The following is a 17,460-nucleotide window of genomic DNA, read 5'->3' as shown; positions in this document are numbered from 1 at the left end:
ATAAAGAGCAACAAGGCATAAAGACGAGAGAAGAAAGAAAAGTGCGAGTTAAGATTAGAGGCTAGCACATAACATAATTCTGACTGGTTTGATGTCCTCTCATTGAACATTACCAGTCAAAAGCAAGCTCTGATGAACAGTCAGTGTCTGTTACACGAAGCCTTCGCTGATAGGACATGTAGCTCTTGCTAATAGAAATGCAACAGCAACTCAGCGTCACTACTTGTACACTGTTTGTGCTCCAGAACGATTTGCTCTGTGCGGAACAGAGGTTAACTGTGGCTGTATTTGCCACAGACGAGTCAAACGTCCTCTCCAATCTCCAGCATGAGTGAGTCAGGTTAAGTCACGGTTAACGGATGACGCGTAGGTATCTGAGGTCGGGGTATAGTAGGTTGACTAGCAGGGCCAGAAGTCGGGGTCCATCTCTGAGACAGTGTCCTGGGTAGCGGATGAACTGGACAGCTTTATTCACAGGTTCCTCTAACTCGGTGTACTGCTTTTGGCTGGACATGGCCTCCAACACCCCCAACGTCTGCATCCACAGAAAAGACGAGAAACACAAGTTATTTTTGCCAGACAGTTATTTATAATGTGAAAACACTTCATTTGTAGTTTTTGTTGCTTACTTGCTGTGCTTTTGCAGAGAGCTGCAGGTCGGTGGTGGGTTGAAGTCGAAGCTCGGTCTCTGATGGCACCTGGATTGAGAGGAATGCTGCCAGACTGCGTACCACCACCCTGAACCTAGATGGACAGTAGGCACAAATTAAAAGGTCATTCATGAAAGACAGTGAGTTCATATTTTACTCTAGTTTTGTGTTTTCATTGGTTATTAAAATGCATGTGAGTTTACCTATTGGAAACAGGAGACCTCTTCCCCAGGCCGATAGCTCCCAACAAGCCAGAGTTCAGTCTTTCTTCTCCCAGCTGAAGCATCCTGGCTTGCAACCTCAACAGACCCATGACGACTCCTGACACCTCAGTGTGGCCTGCCTGCGGCTTCAGCTGCTCTGATGACAGAGTCAGCACTTTGTGCCACCAAAGAAACAGCTTGGCTTCATCACCTGGTCCGCTGGACACACAAAAGCACACACGTTGACATGCAAAGTGGACTTTTAAACGCTATAATAAGCAACCAAATGAGACAATGAGCGGTCAAACCTGGGGAAAACCTGATTGGTCCATGTGTTAATTAAAGCCAGAGTTCTCCTTTCATTGGCTGCTGTGTATTCAGAGTTGAGGCGCTGCAGGATGAAGCCATAGAGCGTCAGGAAGCTGCCCCCTGATTGGCTCTCAGAGAGGAAGTCATCCACTGTGAGCTCAGGCACCTGCAGCGACGCCAAAACGGGACCCCAACCTACAGACTCCTCCTCAGCTGAAGCAAAAACACAGACAGTGGGGGAAAATAACTTGATATCACATTATGATATGATATAAATATGACATCAAACAAAACCTATTAAAGGGAGAAATGTAAACGACTAAACCAACGTTTTAGGAGATTGGTAAATATACCGACTTGTCAAAAACATAAATATCCATCTTATGTAAGACAGTCTTATGTAAAGTATATTAACTGCATGGATGCATGTGAACATGACAAAGATATCTACTAGCACTTAAGTATACATAGACTGCGCAATCCTCAGAAAAATAAAACTGCTACTTTGGTTACCGTGGTTGAAGTACGCTGTAATGCATGCCTCCATGATCCGCGTCATGTGCCGCACCGAGGCAAGACAACGGGAGCAAGCCGTAAGAAGAGGCAGAGTAGGGAAGCCCCTCCCCTTCCTGTCCAGCCAGGTAATGACATGAGCAGCAAGCGCCTCGCCTGCTGAGACACCAACTCCGTTCAGCAAAGCCAGGGTTTCGCTAAACAAACTGCAGAACGCCATGTGCCTCTGTTCCAAACCAGTCTCTGTAGCCGAAGAAAGGAGGAAGTGGTTCAATCACAGTGATGAGAGGGGTTTATGACAGGTGATTGTTAAGGAAGAGGATGATGGAGAGGAAGACTCGCCTGGTGGGTTGAAGGTGACGACACTCTCCAGAAGTGACTCCAGCTGAGCCTGCAGGCTGCTGAGGCTGATGCTGCCTCCTTGCTCCAGAGTCACTAAAGACTGCACAGACCAGCACACATACGCTCCGGCCTTCAGCGTCTCGTCCTGATGGAGAGAAACACAGATTATAGTGTTTTCCTCCGTCTCAGAAATAGATACAAGAATATGCTATATGATATTTACAGTAAGTTGATAGCTTATATAGTTGGTATTAATGTATCTAATAGTTATGCTGTAATCTAGCTCATTAGTAGTACAAACATTGCTGGATCAGACAGTTTGAAGTGTATTTTGCCAAAAGCTGTCTACTTTGGAACATTATCAAGTGGTGTATACGATTGCCATCTGCTGTTCTATGTTTAAGAATGCAAGTGTTACATTTATGTAATTTGGCTGAGAGGATACAGGGCTGGCAACGGAAACTGAATTGTTTAAGTCTAAATTTAAAACGGATGTTCCAAGCATCCCACATTTACACAAAATGTATCTGCCTGGGGCAGAGTAGCTGCAGTTACAGGTGACGCACTCATTCTCCAATATTAAGGCTATTATGTATAATACAGCTGTTCCAACGACAGCCACGCTGTATCAGGCGTCTCTATTCACATGATAGATTTCCTCTAATAACAGTTGAAAGATGAGATCTACAACATATCATCAGTGAGTATGCTTCGTCATAAATGTCTGGGCTTGAAACCGTGAGAGTGCTGCCACCTCCTACAACCAGAGCTTAATGTGGGAGATTAAACCAACTTTAATGTATGCTTTAAGAGGTTTATGATGCCTTCGTAAATCTGGGATTTGACTTGTAAAACAAACAAGTTTTTATTGTCGCACCCTGTGTGGAACTTCCTGAGGGAGGGGTCGGAGCCCAGCAGCGCTACGCAGTGATTTCAACAGCAGCTGAGGCGCAGAATCAGCACTGAGCAGCAAGGAGGGCGGGTAGTGGGTGCCAACATATCCCAGAATGCCCTGGTATGAGGACAGGTCCAGCTGGTGCCAGGGTAGAGTGGTGGATTGGACCAATAGACTGAGTAGAGGTGAGTCCTGGAAGGTTGAGGAGGAAATAAATGATGAAAGGATGAAAAGGGGACACGAGACTGTGATGGGAAACCAGACTTTTCTGTACTCACCTGTTGACTCAGGATTTGTTCCTCCTTTGTCAGAAAAACGAGCATGTATAGTAGATAGACTAACATGGCGTGTGACTCCTTCTGAGCACCCGTGCCTGGTAGACTTGGATAAGTCGTCGAGGCGGGAGGTGTTTGTAAGTGGTCACTTAGGACGCTGACCCAGTTGACTTCACATAGCACTTCTCCCAGAAAGAGGAAGCAGCTCTTGGGACTTCCTCTCTCCACCTGCAGGCACAGGAAGGAGGGAAAACAATCAAAAATCCACTCTGAACACAGAACTTCAAACAAATCAAACCTCTCAATTGACCCCTGAATAGTTGTTTGACTCCTTGACGTCATTGGTAATCCAGTTATCCTGAAACTAATCAGAATAAGCTAGCTGTAAATAAATGTGTCCTCCTCACAGGCAGTGATGAACATTATGAAAATTCTAACTGCTACAGGAAAAAAAAGACACATTTGTAAATGCTTACTTATTTAAGCTTTGACATTCATGGACAAGCAAATATGTTTATCAGACTTTAATTACTTATATATATGTTTTTCTGTGCAGATTCTGCACAACAACCTCTATAGATCTGTGTGGGTCATGAGAGACAGGAGCTCGTTTCCAGGAACAGAGAAGTCAGGCTAATAATAGGAGCTACTGCAGGGGCCAGAGTCGAGATCTCAAATTAACAAGCTCCCCTGAGTCACGCATGTCTAGACCAGTGTGCCATGTTGGGAGTCAAGGGTTCGGAATTGGGGGGGGGGGGGGGGGGGGGGGCAGCGTGTCTCACATTGAAGAGCTGCTCCATTAGCTGAGTGTCGGGGTGCAGGTGTCTCCAGGGCAGACTGCGGAGGTGTGTGTGGTACATGTAGAGGAGGTGCTCGGGTGTATGGGGAGAGGTGCAGCTCTCACAGTACTGCAACATACACAGCCACAGGGCACCTCTCTGGCCGGGCAGCAGCCGATCTAAAGTACACACACAGGCAACACTTCAAATAAGTTTAACAGTACAGACAAAAAGGAGTAGCCGCACATACGTTCTCACTCATGTGTGAACAGAGGACTTTTAGGTACCCACCTCTGAACTTGTGATGCAGCGTGTCGGTGAGTTGAGCATACAGGCTAACCAGACATCCTGCCACACTCGCATCCGTCTCTAGCCAGGGGTAGCACTTGAGGTGACTGAGACAAAGAGAGAGCGATATTGAAATCCTCTTTGTTTTTTTCTGGAGGGAACTAAACAGATCTCTCCACATATCGACCAGGAGAATCGCAGTACGAACCTCTGGCCACATGAGAGTCTTTTTGGCTGACTTCTAACTCAGAGAAAACATCTAACGTTGCCTTTTCTCTATGAGCCGTTTTGTTGTTTGTTTTGTTGAATGGATAGTGTGTTTCAGAGATAAAAAAACAAAAAAACACCCGTTGGTTCAAGCACCATAATCATCTACTACCCACCACCAAAAAGAGGCAAAGATTACATCTGAATATTTTTGATCGGATGCCCCCTGTGCTCTGCTCGATCTGTGCTCACATCTAACAGTCCCCCACTAATGCTGCCGAGAGGTGAGGGGGTGTCATGCTTACCTGCCATCATCAGTGTCCACAGGAAAGATCCAAGGCTTAAGTAACTTCACGATTTTACTGTGCAGGTCCTGCAGAGCTGTGAGAGTGTAAGATACATTTTCACTTTCATGCTGATAGAAACAACAAAGCAAGTATTACTGTCCTCAACATGACATTTGGTAAATACCTTTTATTATTTTGCCGCTGCCCACTGACTCTCTGGCACAGCTGCTGAGCTGCACGTTGATTAGACAACCGATTAAATGTTCCCAGAAGACGACAACCTCATTGAAGTAGGGAGTCCAGGCTGAGTAGAGGCCGAAACTGCGGAGGTCTGGCTTACTGAGACGGCTCCGCAGGAAGTAATCGCTCAGCCAATCAACTGTCTCATCCACCTGGCGGAAAACAATGAAATCGCACAATGTGTTCGGATCAGTAATAAATGTGAAAGCATCATACATTTTCTTGAGACACATAAGATGGCCTTTTGCAAGAATCCGTTAACAATAACACCCATTAGTTACCTGCTGTGGGGAGAGGCTGATGGGGGATCTGTAGGGAGAAGCTGGGGGTCCGACAGCATGGCCGGACACATCGGTGGTGTTGAATGCTTGTTCAGCTTTGCTCTTGGTACTGCGGGACTGAGGTAAGCAGCCCAGCAATCGCAGGGTAACCTTCCAGCACTCTGGACTAAGTAACTGGTCTGAAGAGCCTGTTGAGGTAAAGAAATGCCATTGTTTGTTGAAGAAGTTGCAAATCACTGAAATAATAAATACTATATCAGATCTTCAATAACTGATTTTACATTTGTGCCTTAATTTGGAATTATTTTATCTCGACTAAATACTGTCTTGATAAAACCTACATTAAACACACTTTCAACTCATATCTGATTCAGTTGATTGATGCAATAATTCAGCTAACTTCCGTTTTTTAAATTTATTATGGAGCCATCTTTTGTTGGTGTGAAGATGAGTAGGAGGCATTCTTTCAAAAGGATGAATGTGTTCTGATGAATCACTTGAATGAAGGAGAGGACAAATTGCTCCTCAGTACGTTAGCAGTCAATGTGGAACATAAAATAACAGACCAAAAAAATGAAAAGCTGCTGTTCATGTAAGTCTTTGCCAGGTAATGTGAAGTCCAATAAAGACACACAGACACACACTTACTGGTCATAAGCAGACGCAAGCAGTCACTGTAGTGGTCAGGGAAATGGTGGCGTATAACCCTGGTCCAGTGTTTGGTGAATAGGTGAAAAGGTGTAAGAAGTTCAGCCTCTGGGTCTTGGCCACAGACGCAGAGAGCTCCGTGGATCAACTCCAGCAAGCGGGTTCTCTCCGAAAACACAGGATGGGCTTCATTCAACCACTGGCACAAATCAAACTAGATGGGGGAGAGGAAAACGTGGTTACATTAACTGTTTTAGGTTCATATCATATTTCTCCACTGTGTTGCATTTGTATCTCGGCCAACCTTTGTGAGTAGCATGAAAATGACATCGGCGCTGTCGAGGTGCAAGGATGTCACCACATCTTGGTAGAGAAAGACAAGCTGATTGGGCGCTGAATTGGGAGTGAAGAAGGGGGAAATGAGTGGGCAAAGGCGCCTTTGCTCCAGGATTGTCTTCAGGACACGACCACATTCGTCTGCATTGCCCTGGATAAACACCTAGACACAAAGCGACAGTACAACGCCAGTCAATTCACACAGTAGTGTAGCAAGTGAACCAAACTTTTTAAGTAATCAACCGGTCACAGCTGTGTCCTATTTAATCCCTAGCAGTGTTTCTGATCCAAGTGTGGATATGTATGAACCCATACCTGTCCCAGTATTTCCAGACACGAAGAGAGGTACTGGCGTGTTGGGGGATGTCGCAGTGTGTCTTCACACACAAAGGAGACCACACTGTAGAAGGCAGACACGCCAACATGCTGCACTGCCGGTGACTTCTGTGCCTTATACATATTCACCAGAGCCCTGAGCACATGGAAAAATGCATTAGTCAAAACAACCTTTAACTCTTTAATTTTTTTTATTAATTGTAAATGTAATTTTGTTTTATTTTCCAGTTGCACCGTCTGTTAATACTGACGTGATAAAGTTCTCAGTGTGGACAGCAGCTTGAGCCAGGCATTGAGGTGGAGGAGCCATGGCATCGACTTGAAGCTTCTTGACGTCCCTGCGCAGTGACGTTATCTGAGTCTGCACTGCTTCCTGTCTCTGGACACGCTCACACTACACAGTTACAGAGAGCACATACAAACACATTAATATATAACGGCGAAAACATTATGAAATGTTAAAAAAAAAATATGGCTACTATGCAGTTTTAGAGGGCGTACTGTGACAGTGATGTTTGCTGGTCCCTGGCAGGGCTGCCCGCTCTTCCCTTTACACTCCAGGGCCATGGTGACTTGCTCTGGCTGGTTCTTATACAGTAAAGGAAGGCTCTCCAGCAGCTCCTCCTCCATCGCCACCTGCTGGGCTTCGCGTGCCACTGCAATCCTGACACCAAGATGAACAAATATTTTGTTATCAGCGCTTAGCTTTGTGATTTATGTTTTGATGTGCAGGATTTGTACGAGTACAAATGACTGCGCATTTCTATGTAAGTATGTGTGCCACTGATGTTGTGGAAATGTACCTGGCCTGGTCCTGCAGGATGCTGAGGTCCTGCTGCAGCAGTTCAGCAGCAGCTTTGGAGTCAGTGAGGCAGGTGGGTGGGACTTCATCTACAACGGCCTTCTGCTGCTGCAGCTCTGGAGCAGGACGGGGCACTGGATGCTTCTGCAAGTTGGACAGGATACGCTCCTTTGCTGCACACGAGACACAAAGCACAACATTTAAACTTGTTACTTCTATGAAAAACACCTTATCAGAGTTCAAAATTGTTCACTTTAACATTTCCCACTACATGTCTGCTGAAGTTTTTGTAATCTTTTGGATCAAGAGTATCAATTTTGTCTCTGTACCATTGTTGAGGCTGGTGTAGTCTGTGAAGCCGGGGTTTTGGGCCTGCAAGAAGATTGGCTCACTCTGCACCTTTTCCCACAGAGACAGAACCTCTCTCTTGTCATACTGCAGACGCTCCTGGTCCACATACTCCAGCCATAGTTCCTACAGCAAAACAAGACAACATAAATTCAAATAACATTCATTGTAATATGACACTATAAATTTAATTGACCTCTTACAACTACCGTCCTACATGTTTTCATTCTGTAAACACATATAAAGATAAACCCACCTGCTGCCGCTGCATGACCTGTGCCAGTCTGCGTGGTTCATACTCGGGAGGAAGAGAGGGAAGGTATACTTCCTGCTTCTGCAGAGTCTCATCATCCAACCAAATGGCAAATACACCAAACAACCTGTAAGCAACCACTCAGTTAACACAATGATGGCAGCTACTACCTGCCAAACAACAGGACGGAATGCATTTGAGGGCACACATCCACATCAGTCACCTACCTGACCAGCTCTGTGTGTAGCTGGGGAGAAGTGTGGTAAGGGGGGTGGGGGTTGTCGGGGATTTCGTCGCCATGGCTGTCTGATGAAGGGGTGTGTGGTGGAGGCACCCTGAGGGCCTGGCTGGCAGCATGGTGGAAGTCAGACACTTCCTGTATTCTCTGTCTCAGGTCTCTGAGTAAAGCAGCTTGAGAAGAGGCCTGGAAGAACCTTCGGCCGATACATCCACCTGCAACCAGCCTGGTGGACGACACAAAATGTTACTTTCATTTGGATTCTGGTTCATTTCTGGTTTCTCTGGTTAAGGATATTACTGTGTGTGTATGCATCGTACCCATACTCAGGTCCTGGTTGTCTGAGGTAGAGCTGGAGGAACCTCTGCCAGACCAGGGGAAGGAGGGGGTTGTCCGGAGGTGTGGCTAAGGCCTGACAAGCCCAGCGGTACACCTGCAGTCGCTGCAGAGATGGTGCTACCGGTAACTTCAGCCTCTGCTGCGCCTTCTGCCTCAGACACAGACACACTGTTAACACCATCTACATGCAGTAGTATGTGATCTAGCTGAAGACCAGACTCTCACTGCCCACTGACTTTGCAAGTACTCTGTTTATGTTAAGTTACAACTAATCTTACACATATTGTAACACATATCATACATCATTTAAATTTTGAGTATATTGAAGAGGATTTGAAGAATTTCTCCATTAAGTTACAGTGTTAAAAAAGTTAAATATTTATATATTTAAAAAATTATATGTGGCAGAAACAAGAACAGAGATGGAATGTCCTTAAATAGTTAAACATTTTGATAATTGAATGGTTTCTATGCAGAAGAATGCACATCTCAATGGGATATTCCTAATAAAGAATGTCCAATAATCAAATATCATACACACATACAAAATCCTCCACTAACTGTGTCCTGTATTGGGAATCTTCTTGTAAATGCTACATTTATTTTCAATACAACAAATGCATATATTTTGTGTTTGTATACCTTTAAGGCTTGTTCTGGGGAAATGCTGGGCTCTGACAGGAGCTCATGTTCAACACAACGTCTCAGCTGAGAATCCTCCTCAAACACACCCTCCATATTCAGCACCAGCCAGGCGAACCAGATCTATGAACATACGGACAACATCTTGTACTACTAATGATCAGGAGTACTTGCATGTATTGCTGCTGTAGTGACCCTTACCTCTGCACTCATGGATTGGCCCTCTATGAAAGAGGGTGTCGCATTTCCAGCAATCCAGCCAACCAGAGATGAGAGAAGACCCCGATCACCATGGTAACCCAAGGCATTCTGCATGATAAATGAAAACGGTGAAATTTACAGTCACTGGTGACACCTATGCTTAATTAGTGGTCTTAGCTCCCTGCAGTTTTCCTGACGTTCATACTTGGCATGATAATTAACACCATCAGAATATAATCACTAATGATTCGTTTTATCACATGAAAACAGATGTTGCTTGCACAACACTAAAACCCATAGCTTAATGGGTTGCAGGTGGCTGTTCAGCATCCTTCACCACCAAGCTCTGGCTGTAACTGTAATGTGCGACTAATTAATGTTAATGTAATATTTATTTTACAATGTCTACTGAAGGCAGTTTGCAGTGCTAAATTCAGCATCTGCACCTATGAGACTGAAAGAGTCCATAAATTATACAATATGAGTAATACCTTATGCTGCTGGTACAGAAGTTTCTGCACGCATTCCTCCTGATGGTGTGTGAATGCTGCACAGCAGATCTGATCCATAAGGAACAATACTGTTTTGTCTCGGTACCACAGGTTCTGCTGAGTCAAGATTCCTATCCAAAACTCCAGCACCACTGCAGCACCGATACGACCAGGCTGTGAGCTCTCCACCACATGACTCTGGAAGATAAAACACACACATTTTATACATGCATCCTTCTGCTAAAAGATGTGAACAATCTGTCTGTATTTTTTTATTCTATAAATCTTCATATCATACAGTTTATTTTGTGTACATGGTAACAACTTTGCTTTCGATTTTTCACTTTTTTTTAAACCATTATAAAATATATATATATAAAATATAAAATGTTTTAGTTGATGGCTGAAGACTGTAAATAAATCTTTCCAATAAAAGCTTGTTCTGCCGAACCTGAATGACACTGTTCAGCAGTCGGACATTGTCTCCGTAGGTGGTTCCTGTCAGGAGTGGTGCGACCCTGTGAGTGACCTGCTGTGTCACACCTTGAGGACACACGCTGTCGTACTGCAAGAACAACTGGATACAACTCACAAATCTGCAATAAATAGTGGGATGACAGTAAGTATTGGAGATACAAAAGCGGCTACTGTGTGTAAAGAATGTACAGTATGTTTCTTACTGAGAGTTCTTCAGCAGGTAGAAGCTGAGAGGGTAGGTTGGGGGTAGGATGTTGTCCAGAAGATGCACAGCAGCTCCCAGGTGCCTGGATTGTATCAGATTCTTCAACAAGTCGACTCCTTCGGTGCAAAAGTGCTCCAGACTAGAAAAACATAGGAGATTAACTTAATTCAAATTCTATGTAGAAATCAACCACAAGTATAAGGCATTATGTGAGTACAAACCTATGCCCCACTGTAGTCATGGCGATGGACAGGTAGCATCCAATGGGGATGCCTGCTTTCACGGCCCTGATAACAGAGTGCATGCTGGGAGAGTGTGAAAGCTCTGGAGGTGGGTTAGACGTCAAAGCAGGGACCGACCAGGCTCCTTTAAGGTTCTGGGCATTGCCATGGAGCTTCAGCCTTAGCAACAGTTGCCAAGCCCACTGACTAAAGGATGCTTCAGGTGATACGCCCAAACGAAGGACACTGGCAAGGTAAGACACCTGAATCGAGGAGGTAAGAGAGAGCACGATGGAAAAACAAGTCACGGTGGTTCATACTAAACATCTGAGAGTGAATGTGTTACCTGTTTGATTCCCTCTGATATCAGGCCACTGTATGGTTTGTCAGTGAGATACTTTTGATAGGCTTCAGCAACCAGCAGAGCCACTTCTCTGTGGAGAGATGATGACAAGGCCAAGGAGCCATCCTGCAAGAGGGAACAGGTTGGACTACAAAGCCACAATTGCACTCGAGTTATCTTGACACATCGTTCTTAATGAATCCGTAGCTACCTGTGTGTAACCCCAGTTAAGACCCTCCAGAATGACGCAAGCCAGCCGGTTCTCCACAGCAGACAGAGGGTGCTGGAGGAGCCAGGCGCCAATCACACATATCTCCTCTGGTCGTGGCCGCCACAGACTCAGAGGTAGCTCTTTGCACAGGTATAGAGCCACCTAACACAATTAACCAAATGGTCACACAACACAGACAAAACAAAGAGTCATGAGTTACAGCTGAATGCCAAATTAGACAATTTCCTCCCAATGTAGTTCAACTATATGCAGCTTTAACAGAAAAGTAATACCAACCATTCCCACAGTTTGTATGGTTTCTCTCAGTCTCTCCAGGAGGACAGAGATAACGTAGGGATGGGCTGTTGCTATGGCAGCCAGCAATTCCCTCCCCACCTTAGAGTAGGTTTCTCTGGTAGACACGCTCACATAAGACACCTGGAGCAAAAAGAAGAAAATCCCATAAGAGAACAAAGTAGGTACTGTTTTCTAATCAAGGGACAAGGGTGATGAATCTTACACCATGTGTTATGTGTCCTCAAAAATGTGTGTTTTCCCTCTGCATCTCCTTTTCATACCTGGTACATCAGCAGAGTTATGGTTGTGATGAATGTGGGGTCAGAGTGCTGAGACGGTGTGGCCATGTGTGCTAGTGCGGTGAGGAGGGAGATGCCATCAGAGCTGTTCACTTCACACAGCCAGTGCTCAAACCTCTCTTGGTGCTCTGGGTCTGTAACAGACAAAAACAAATTAAATATGACTGTGTCATCATCAAACTGAGAAAAATAATAAAACCCACGTTTTTAAAGCTGGTATTTTGAGTTCAAAAGTTTTTAAAAACATCCCTAAAGTGTTTTAGATACATTCACATCTAAGGGCTACTACAATGCCCATGCTAGTTAATTTTTAAGGATTTGTATGATAATATTTTGTGCTAGTGAAAAGCGTAATACTGGTACCTCTCAGAGCCCGAATGCAGGAGCGTGTGTCACTAGCAGTGCCGGGTGTTTCCAGTCCTGCTGTCTCTGCACACTGCATAACATAAAGGACCCTCCACAGCATAGAACTGGACAGAGTCCCATACGGCATCTCAGACATAAACAACCAAATGCCCAACCTGTAAGAGACGACCACAGAAATGAAATGTGAAACTCGAAAAAATAAATAATTTCCAGTTAAAAAGTATGTTGGATTCGGCAAATCCCTTACCTTTTGTTTCTGAGTACGTGTAAAACGGCTCTGAGGAAGAGATTGTCATATTCCAGCTGCAGTTTGTCCAAAGACAGAGAATGTGCATGAGCGCTGGATGCAGCTGTACCAGTTACACTCGCATACTGGGCCCAGTGATCACTGACATAACATACTGTCATTCTGAGGAAGAAGAAAGGACAACATTATGAATATTTAATGTTATACGCTGTATATTTGTGTAGTTTGACTGTATATTGACTGTATATTATTGGTGCACTGACCGTATGATGTGTCCTATTCGTTTAACTAGCTGTCTGTATCGTGCCCTGTTGTAGGTTTGTAGTCCAAGAGCGAGAATTTCAATAAGCGATGAGGCAAAAGCAAACACTCTCATCATCTTCTGACTGGAACAAGCCTGGGGTTGATAGACACCTGGAAGGGAAGTGGTGTGTCAGGTCACACAGTGAGTGATACAAACCAACAAACAGACAGACAGACAGACAGACAGACTCTCTGACCCTGCTTGCTCATCCCCAGCATGTGTGAATAGAGCTGCTGGAACGGAAACTGGGTGAGCAGGGAGATCAGATCCTCCTCACAGAGCAACAACCAGCTGCTCTCGGGGTCTTCATCCTAAACACAGAGAAGGGTGATGCAGTTAGAGGCGAAATGACCACATATTACCCTAAAAGGTATGTCATGACAGTTGCTATTTCACAGTTATTTCAACTGCTAACAGTTAAAGGCAGGATGCAAAGTGGAGCCTAACTTTTTATATTAAAAGTTCTAACAAACCATTATATTAACATATAAAACAACGCAAAAATGTATGAGTTTTACGTAATAACTTAATTACAGTATCTTGAAATGTTATGGTTTTGAAAAATAATATGTTTGAAGACTCACAAAACAATGTAGTTCTTAAACCACACATTAATACTGGCAGAAATCGTAGTTTTAAGCCAGCAGACGGATATTTCACATTTGGCATTTTTCTTCACAATAGCTTTGAATATGATCAGAACAAATTCATCATCTACAAACCTCAGTGAAAGACATGCAGACTGGCTATTTAACGTAACAACATCACAACCGATGAAGGAAAACAAAACGGATACTTTCTTTACCACAAAAATGAAATCAACTTTGTTTTACATTACAGATTTTCCCGATCCCATATCCACAGACACCTGAAAGCTGTGTCCAACTTATTAACTTTCAGATCATTCTTTGTTTTCAAACAGGACACTACACATACCTCCTCTCCTCCTTCATCCACTAGTGTCCAGTTCCCAGACTCAGGTCCAGAAGTTGCTGAGCTCTGGCTCTCACATGGCTTCAGATGTCCCAGAAACTCTGCACGGTGTCTGAGTGGAAATACAGAAGCCAAGCCACTGGTTAGAGACGTGAAGTTGTTAGACCCTGAGAGAATGGCCTGGACACTCAAAACAGACTTAAAGCTACAGTGTACAGTTCACAGTCAATAAGCAAGAAAGATTTCTTGTTAAAAGGCTATGATACTTACTTTGCAGGCGACATTAGGACAGCCAGAGCTTGCATAAAGTGCAACACTCCACTGGTGTTTCCCCAAACTTGGATCTGAGGCAGCAAATTGGCAGAACAGCAGTCAGTATGTAGGCCTACAACCATTGACGGGACAACAATAAATGAAAAACGATGTACCCGACTAACCTGAAGGAAGGGTGCAGCCCACTTGCCAACCCCAGCAGGAGAGCACAGAAGATGGCACAGCAGGTACAGGTGCTCTCCTGACCCTCCAACATGTAGCAGGACTGACACCTGGAAAGGACCAAAAGCATGGGAGGAAAAACAACAAGAACATCAACAACAAAACACCTCAACCAATGGAACATGGAGTTAGAAAAGCAGTAGTGTGTGTGTGTGTGTGTGTACCAATCTCTCCAGCCAGTGATGGATGTCTGTCTGGAACTGCGTGTCATCCAGGACTCTACGAGTGAAGCTGAACAGGACACTAATGGCCTCTTTCAAGGGTTGGAGAGAACAAGGCTGTGTTTTGCTGCCAGATCTGAAATCTGAAAACAAACACAACGCCGATGTAAAGTTTGTACATAATAGTGGTATTATGCATGAGTTTGTAACAGGCATTTTACAGCCGCGTTAAGGTGAGCAGAATGTACACGTTTCTCACCTCTTAGCAGACGATACAAGTATGATTGCACCTGGAGGCGTGACAGCAGAGCGGTGTACGCATGTAGCGCCACCTTCTGATGGAGCAGCTCACTGCGGGCTTCAAACAATCTCCTCAGCTCAGCCAGCACACTCTGACCGAACTCTGCCTGCTGGAAGCGGTGGTACCCACACACCTTAGACTGATCTGCACACACACCCTGCAGGGAAAAAATTCCATTAACATTTATGTTATTATTGCAGAAGGCCATTAGTATTCTCGACACACTTCACATATTTCTGCCTTTTTGTTTGAACCTCCACACCTGAAGTGTAAGCTGTTCATCTCTGAAGCTCCAGAGACGATTCTGTGTGCTCTTGCAGTCAGAGGACTGTGTGTGTAACTGTGTGTGCGACTGGGTCAGCTGTCTACGACAGCGCCAGTAGTTCTGCAACAGTTCGGTCAGTTCGTGGTTCTCCTGGCGGGCTAGAGAACAGAACTGTTCAGCACACACTTCAACGCCCTCTAACCAAGTTTGCAAACCTCCACCTGGCTCCCACACACTCAGCTGCTCCAGTGAGAACGGCTGCAGGAGAAAGACAAAAGGTGAGAGAGGTTATCTCACATAGGCATGCATGTGTCAGTGTAAGGACACAATGACTAGTGAAATTTCAGTTGTATGTACTGACTGATTGAAATATCTACTGAAATGGTGACTAACTCAGGAATGGCACTAGAAAAATGACTTACTTTATGACAAGTTAGCTAATGAATATTATTTTCACCACCAAAACATTCTCTTTTAGAAACATGGAGTCAAATAATAAAGCACTAACTTTTAGATATTGGCTTATTGTTTCAGGGGAAAGACGATGACAACTTTTCAATACTGAGGAGTTCAACATCTAACAAAATGTTATCTCTTGGTGTATAATATTACCTGAATTTCTGGGGCTGTCTTGGGTAATTCTGGGTAGAGTTTGTTCATAGAAAGTTCAGCTACAGACTCCACTAGCTGCAAACTCGGAGGGGAAGATTCCTGCTCAGGAAGCGCCAACACTGCAGGCCCCTTTTCCCTGCTGTTCACAGCTTCCTCACAGAGCTGGATCACCGCTCCCTCCTCCACTGTAGACAGAGAGGGGTACAGAGCAGGGGCACTCGGGGCATTTAGGACCTGAAACTGAGTTGAAATGCAAGGCTGATTGCACGACTGCGTGTCTTTTCCCAACTCAGTTGCCTGTGCTGCAACTCTAAGCTGAGCCCCATGAGCTGCCAGTCCACCATCCTCCTCTTCCTTGTCGTGTGACTCTGTCAGATGTGCTGTATCCTGTGATGTCGGAGGTGACTGTAAAGTCTCAGTTGACGTGGATAAAGTATGTGATGAGGAGGTCTGCTGTTTTTCAGAGGGTAGATCTGATGGCTGTGTTGTGATCTCAGGGGGCTGCTCCTCCGCTGGCTCCTGATATGGCAGACTGAGGGGTATGTCGGTGAAGTCAGAAGTGGAGGCTTCATCACAGACCTCTGAGAGAGCTGTGGCTCTTTTTTCTTCCTCTGCCTGTTTCTTCTTCCTGACCAGCTGAAAACATAAACGAAACCCAGAGAAAACGACATACATTAACAACTCAGCATGTGCTATAGTTATCTAAATGTCAAAAAGGATGTGTGACTTAATGACAAACATTATGATGACTGAAGCAAGCATGAGACAGTATTATGATGTCTCAGCATTACATGCAACTGTCCATGTTTTGCAGGTTTTTCAGCTTCCTTCTCATTTCTTAAGACCTAAAAGTATGTTTGGATACTCTAAATAGTCCACAGTTCTGAGGAGGATGTTTTTAACTGTCTTGCTTTGTGATGGACTGGAGATATGCCCTGACCAGACATCCCAACAGTGTGACCTTACAAAAGAATGAAGTAAAGTAAAGAGGGCTTGTTTAATCACCTGAGATTTTGTGCTGGTTTTTGCCTTGGTCCTCTTTGGTCTCACAGCCTCCATCTTTAGTATCTGATCACATCAGTTTTTTCCCCCCAACTCAGAACACATACATGCAGCTGACCGAGATGTCTCCTGGTGGAAACGCACATGAACTAGATACACACAACAGCAACCATTAGCTGCATAAGCTAACGAACTCTTTCCTTTGATAAGCAGCTAGTGGCTGCCTGTGTAGTCAAGATAAGCACTTGACACGGGATGTAAACAAAACAGTGTTGTCCGTTGTCCGTTGAGAAATGTCGCTGGCGTCGGATACCAAGCCAATAACTACAAGGTCTCTTAGCTTTGACGTTATATCCAGAGAAGACATTCTTGGAAAACGAAACCAGTCCCTGTTGCTTAAACTCCACCCAGCTACACAACTGAAGACGCTTTACCAAGGCTAAGCTAAGCTAACGCGTAGCCGTTAGCTCGTTATACTTTCTTTTTCCTTCGTAATATATTAACCAGCGGCTCTAAGTTTTCCGTGCTGTTGCTCGCACTACGATTTTAACACGTTAAAAGGCCTGTCAAGCGGTCATAGACCATGCTGTACCCCCGTCGGCTGGTCAGCTGTCATTTGTTTTGTTATGTTCCAGGAACTCCGCAATCGCAATCACGTGACTACTCCACCTCTCCACGGAAAGCCGGAGAGGACAAACTATACAACGTTCACTCACCAAGTCACACTGGCAGCATAAAGATAAATAGATAGATAGTGATACATTTACACAGTTTATGTGAATATTCCGATAGGTCATGAGTCTCAGAAAAAAATATTT

At 44.6% G+C, this 17,460-nt stretch overlaps 1 protein-coding gene across 1 annotated transcript in view; it reads right to left on the bottom strand.

Moving 5' to 3' along the window:
* Positions 1-17,268, bottom strand: part of epg5 (ectopic P-granules autophagy protein 5 homolog (C. elegans)) — an 18,150-nt gene extending 882 nt beyond the window's left edge. The window contains exons 1-45 of the mRNA XM_084025891.1: positions 16,646-17,268; positions 15,641-16,276; positions 15,026-15,286; positions 14,722-14,920; positions 14,466-14,605; positions 14,244-14,351; positions 14,077-14,150; positions 13,810-13,918; positions 13,070-13,184; positions 12,833-12,983; positions 12,570-12,731; positions 12,320-12,477; positions 11,939-12,090; positions 11,658-11,798; positions 11,361-11,522; positions 11,153-11,275; positions 10,807-11,069; positions 10,584-10,724; positions 10,355-10,499; positions 9,904-10,101; positions 9,413-9,520; positions 9,212-9,334; positions 8,551-8,717; positions 8,220-8,456; positions 7,996-8,119; positions 7,721-7,865; positions 7,393-7,564; positions 7,091-7,253; positions 6,841-6,983; positions 6,569-6,725; positions 6,222-6,416; positions 5,918-6,131; positions 5,270-5,457; positions 4,933-5,140; positions 4,767-4,842; positions 4,258-4,361; positions 3,970-4,145; positions 3,191-3,415; positions 2,895-3,104; positions 2,018-2,162; positions 1,676-1,918; positions 1,162-1,375; positions 854-1,072; positions 630-744; positions 1-535 (exon numbers count right to left, since the gene is read on the bottom strand). The exon at positions 1-535 is cut by the window's left edge and continues 882 nt beyond it. Of these exons, the coding sequence (XP_083882017.1) occupies positions 353-535; positions 630-744; positions 854-1,072; positions 1,162-1,375; positions 1,676-1,918; positions 2,018-2,162; positions 2,895-3,104; positions 3,191-3,415; positions 3,970-4,145; positions 4,258-4,361; positions 4,767-4,842; positions 4,933-5,140; positions 5,270-5,457; positions 5,918-6,131; positions 6,222-6,416; positions 6,569-6,725; positions 6,841-6,983; positions 7,091-7,253; positions 7,393-7,564; positions 7,721-7,865; positions 7,996-8,119; positions 8,220-8,456; positions 8,551-8,717; positions 9,212-9,334; positions 9,413-9,520; positions 9,904-10,101; positions 10,355-10,499; positions 10,584-10,724; positions 10,807-11,069; positions 11,153-11,275; positions 11,361-11,522; positions 11,658-11,798; positions 11,939-12,090; positions 12,320-12,477; positions 12,570-12,731; positions 12,833-12,983; positions 13,070-13,184; positions 13,810-13,918; positions 14,077-14,150; positions 14,244-14,351; positions 14,466-14,605; positions 14,722-14,920; positions 15,026-15,286; positions 15,641-16,276; positions 16,646-16,699 (7,746 nt within the window). The 5' untranslated portion in view covers positions 16,700-17,268 and the 3' untranslated portion in view covers positions 1-352. The remainder of the gene's footprint in view (positions 536-629; positions 745-853; positions 1,073-1,161; positions 1,376-1,675; positions 1,919-2,017; positions 2,163-2,894; positions 3,105-3,190; positions 3,416-3,969; positions 4,146-4,257; positions 4,362-4,766; positions 4,843-4,932; positions 5,141-5,269; positions 5,458-5,917; positions 6,132-6,221; positions 6,417-6,568; positions 6,726-6,840; positions 6,984-7,090; positions 7,254-7,392; positions 7,565-7,720; positions 7,866-7,995; positions 8,120-8,219; positions 8,457-8,550; positions 8,718-9,211; positions 9,335-9,412; positions 9,521-9,903; positions 10,102-10,354; positions 10,500-10,583; positions 10,725-10,806; positions 11,070-11,152; positions 11,276-11,360; positions 11,523-11,657; positions 11,799-11,938; positions 12,091-12,319; positions 12,478-12,569; positions 12,732-12,832; positions 12,984-13,069; positions 13,185-13,809; positions 13,919-14,076; positions 14,151-14,243; positions 14,352-14,465; positions 14,606-14,721; positions 14,921-15,025; positions 15,287-15,640; positions 16,277-16,645) is intronic.
* Positions 17,269-17,460: the final 192 nt, after the last annotated feature.

Source organism: Eutrigla gurnardus (assembly GCF_963514095.1).
Source record: "Eutrigla gurnardus genome assembly, chromosome: 13".
Taxonomy (NCBI): domain Eukaryota; kingdom Metazoa; phylum Chordata; class Actinopteri; order Perciformes; family Triglidae; genus Eutrigla; species Eutrigla gurnardus.
Note: the sequence above shows the minus strand (reverse complement) of the source record. Positions and strands in the feature narration are given on the sequence as shown.